This window comes from Vigna umbellata, chromosome 10 (assembly GCF_029865625.1).
Source record: "Vigna umbellata cultivar VRB3 chromosome 10, Vumbellata_1.0, whole genome shotgun sequence".
NCBI classification, from domain to species: domain Eukaryota; kingdom Viridiplantae; phylum Streptophyta; class Magnoliopsida; order Fabales; family Fabaceae; genus Vigna; species Vigna umbellata.
In genome coordinates, this window is record NC_142174.1 from 14,426,442 (window position 1) to 14,430,951 (window position 4,510).

At 34.9% G+C, this 4,510-nt stretch overlaps 1 protein-coding gene across 1 annotated transcript; it reads left to right on the plus strand.

Moving 5' to 3' along the window:
- The first annotated feature begins 783 nt into the window (after nucleotides 1-783).
- Nucleotides 784-1,578, plus strand: LOC124830985 (transcription factor HEC2-like). The gene has a single exon (XM_047304873.2). It carries the CDS (start codon nucleotides 784-786, stop codon nucleotides 1,516-1,518), a length of 735 nt encoding a protein of 244 aa, XP_047160829.1. The 3' UTR covers nucleotides 1,519-1,578.
- The last annotated feature ends 2,932 nt before the right edge of the window (nucleotides 1,579-4,510 follow it).

The window sequence follows — 4,510 nt, forward strand, 5'->3', positions numbered from 1 at the left end:
TACTCTATATATACTTGGGACCACTATCCCCACGCTCTTATCTCCTTCATCATCTCTGCCTTCAATTCGCCACTGTGGGAGAGGACTAATTAACCCTAAATTTTATCTCCCATTGTTCTTCTGACCACTCTCATGTGACAGTGGGGCTACCAATCCCTCCCTTTATTATCTCACTAACTGCTAAAATATAATTATATTCATATTCAACCCAAACAACACCAACCTACATTTCAGTAAAAAGGATCCATCCATGGCATATTTCAAGCAAGGGTTCATGCACCTTGCACCAGCATTCAACCATTATATCCTCCATCCCAGCCCTACCCCAATGCCTGTGGTCCCTCACCTTCTCATCGTCAACCATTGATCTTAAATGCTCCCAGCTTTGACAATTCTCAAAGATAAACATCAACGGTGCTCCACAAATCAACCCTTATTCCTATACCCAGCCCCACACGTCATGGGCGGTCTCCAATTAATAAAAATGTCAAGTCCATCATAGATTTTCTTCCCTTTCCATTCTTAGATAAATTTAAAAACACATTGCTCTCAACTTGCTATAAAAAGCCCTTCCATTACCTGCTGCATTGGTCGGTTAGAGAGATAATAATCCTGCACCACTTTCTGCAATCTCTGCACTCTTTTATATTATTCTCTATCTCTCTTCTGCAAAGTGCAAACCCTACTTACTTTCAAATCTCCTTCTTCTCTCCCTTCCCATACTCTGCTCCCAACTTTTCTCCCTTTCTTCCATTCCTCCGTGTCTCTCGCAGTTTCAAACTCATGGACGTGGACATACTCAAAACTTCCACGAGTGATACCAGCATGGACATGATCATGATGATGCAAATGGAAAAGTTCCCGGAGTTATGTGAGCCTTTTTATAACAACACCACTCCTCTCTACCCAGAAAACGAGTTCTTAAACTCCACCACCACCACACTGCCTGTGTTCTCCAACGTTAACCCAAACGTTATAACTCCACCCCCCACTTTGATCAATCCACCGCCACCACCTTCCTCTAATTTTGTTCTCCAACAACCCATGACACCTCCTCTACAACCCAACCCTTCGTTCTCGGAGAAGAAGAATTCCGTGGCGGCCATGAGGGAGATGATTTTCCGCGTAGCGGTGATGCAACCTATTCATATAGACCCTGAATCTATCAAGCCTCCCAAGAGAAGGAACGTGAAGATTTCGAAGGATCCGCAGAGTGTGGCAGCGAGGCACAGAAGGGAAAGGATTAGCGAACGAATAAGGATCCTTCAGAGATTAGTCCCTGGTGGGACCAAAATGGACACGGCTTCTATGTTGGACGAAGCCATACACTACGTAAAGTTCTTGAAGAAACAAGTCCAGACGCTGGAACAAGCCGGAGCAAGTAGACCCTTGAGCGTTTTTGGCTTTCCTAGTACTGTGTCCAATGCCAATAATAACGTTAATTATTCCTCCTTCATGAAGAGTTGCCAACCGTGTCATATGCTGGGTTCTGCAGCTTCTAAACACATGCTGAGTTGAGTTGAGTTGAGTTCAGAAGAACCGTTTGCTTCATACATGCATGAAAAATGAAAATCAATGAATTATATATGAGCTGTATATTGATCTTCATCATAGTTTTTTTTGTCATCGATGGTGCATGGGTTATAAAGACAGTCTTCGCCAGTGTAATTGTCGTTGTTTTAAGAATTTATTTTTCTCTTTTCATACCTAAACTGGGAAAGCAATCAATAAAACTGATATGAATGAATATCATTTTCTTCATCTTTGTTCTTTTTTGTATTTTTATCTCCTTAATTAATTTCGTTTATATCTAACGAGAACGAATGTCAGAAAAATGTTTGAATAATTTCAAGCAAATCTTGTGAATGATCTAGACTCTTTCAGCAATCACTGAAATATATAATATAATAAAATGTAAATATATAAAACAAAAGTTTGACCGATCTTGTTTTGGTCTTCTAAATGCCCAACTCTAATGGGCCATTTTCGGTTTTTCGGCCATCCGTGTGTATTTTATGAGGGATCACATGCAATGGCATATGGAGGTTTACTTTAACCATAGACACTCCAATACACGGCGCAACCAGCGTGCATGCATGCATAATTATTGTTTATTTCTCATAGTAATTACAAAAATATATTATTTTTCATAAACTTTATTATTCTGTTATAAACTCATCTTATGTATTGTTTTTTCTTGTTTCCTTGTTATACGAAAAATTGTACAAATTTATTTAAATCCAATAATCACACTGTTTGTTTTTTATTGTGAATATTGGAAAAACTACCTGAAAAGCTGTCGCAATGAAAGAAAGAAACCAGGATCAAAGAAAAGAGTTATATTCATTTTATCGATTTAACCAATACAGTTTCTAATAATCTTAAGAGCATGACACGTTGACATCACATTTTATTCTACTCCCATCCTGCACTCAAGTAAGTTAATATTTTATTATAATATACGATTTTATTAATAAAATAAGTTCCAAATGGTTGTTTTATGAACAGTGGTCCAAAATAGCTTTTCCTAATCTTAAATCACACTGACACTCTTATTTAACATATACTTCTTTCTCATCTTTCAATTATTGTTTTGTTGTAACACTTTTTTTATACATACAATTTTTCTAAAGGAAACCGTGTGATTCTTTTAGATGTCTCGAGAAAAATTACAATTATGGGTGGCAATAACTGATTTAGGATTAAAATACTGTTGTTGGAATGAAATTTTAGTTCCCAATCATGGGTGGAAAGAATATTTAAAAGCTATGAATATTTTATTATATTACTTAGAATTGAACTTAAAGATAATAATTTATGAATATACTTTTGTTCTTAATCCAGTAAAACATTGTTTTAATAACAAATTGTTAAGTTCATGCGACTTAAGATAACCTATTTTTGGTTGGAACCTTAGTTAAGATTACTAATGATATATTACTTTATCCATCAAAAGAGATAATAAGAGACAAGGAATGTCAGATAATGAAGTACATTTTATCCAAAGAAAAAAAAAGTAAAAGTTTACAGATTTAGAGTAAGTAAAATATTTAGATATATCTAATAAAAATTTGAAACATGTGCATATCCGAGTTTACATTTAATGAAAAGTCTTTTTTCATTAAAAAAGTATGCCCTAATAACATTTGAAGACTTAATACATATATTATATAGATATGAACAGACTTTGATGGAAGAGCTAATAATTTCTCTAGACCTAATCATCCATTTGAGGCATTCTAGAAGAGGAAAGGGCCCCTGAGGTTAAACGAAGTAGGTTGCCCCCCACGGCAAGGTCGAATAATTTGGTTGTTCGTGTCTCAAGGATCATGCTTCACAAATGTCTCATTTATTTTTTCTTACCCTATATATGCTATCAGAGTGTGCATTAGAAAAGAAAAAGAAAGTGAAAGAAAAGAAGGTGAGAAAAATATGGAGAAGTGAGTAGAGAAAATGAGGCCATGTGAAATAGACTAATAGGGTCCCATGGAGGCAATGAGATAGGGTTTTTAATTATTATTTTTGTTATGTGTTGGTGAATATGAACTAAAGCACCAGGGGGCACCTTGCTATCAGCATATGCATTATCTCTGCACCTTCCCACCTTCTCTATAGTGCATTGTATCCTCCTCTGACACATTCCTTATCGTATTCTTTCATCTTTTCTTTCACTTTTCATTTCTTTTTTATACACCATTCTCCATATTTCATTTTATTAATATTTTAAACACTTAATCAATAATTCTTTCACAAACTTACACTAGCCCTATCTCTAATTCACCTGCAGATATTGTCCTAGATCGATGGAAAATCAGATAAGCTTCCTTCATCATTTCTCATATCTACACCGACATTGCACTGAAGTCGATATATATATATATATATGTGTGTGTGTGTACGTTCTTGTATTTATTGGTCAATAAACACGTAACAGAAGGAAAAGAAGAAGAACAGAAAAGGCCAGTGAGAATACATTCAAAATTTGTAGCAAACTGAGGTGAATAATGGTGAAAAATGCAAGGAAATTTCAGAGACAGGGACTGCAGCATTTATTTCCTTATCTACCTATCTATCCATTTGTATATTACAATATTATATTCTATATGACAGCGACCAGTTGTTGAACTTCGTAATGGTATGCTTAAGTGATAGAATGGCTGGGAAATATTATTAAAATTACCTTGTTACTCATATCTTAAATTCAAAAATATATTTTAATAAGAATACATAATTGAAATTGTTTTAAAAGCTTTGCGTTATATTGATGTTCTTTATCAGGTTATATATATGTATATATATTTGACCTAATTAACTGCGCAGATGTAATTGAGATGTCACGAGCATGATAATGGATGGAGTAACAGGTGTTGGTGAAAAAGTACATGGAGGAGGTGATAGAGAATAAGAAAGAATAAATGATCGAGGAACAATGATTGAATTCCCATGTATTAATTATGAGAGACCAGAAATATCAGAATATATACCAGCTATGTTTTTACTTTAAAAACTA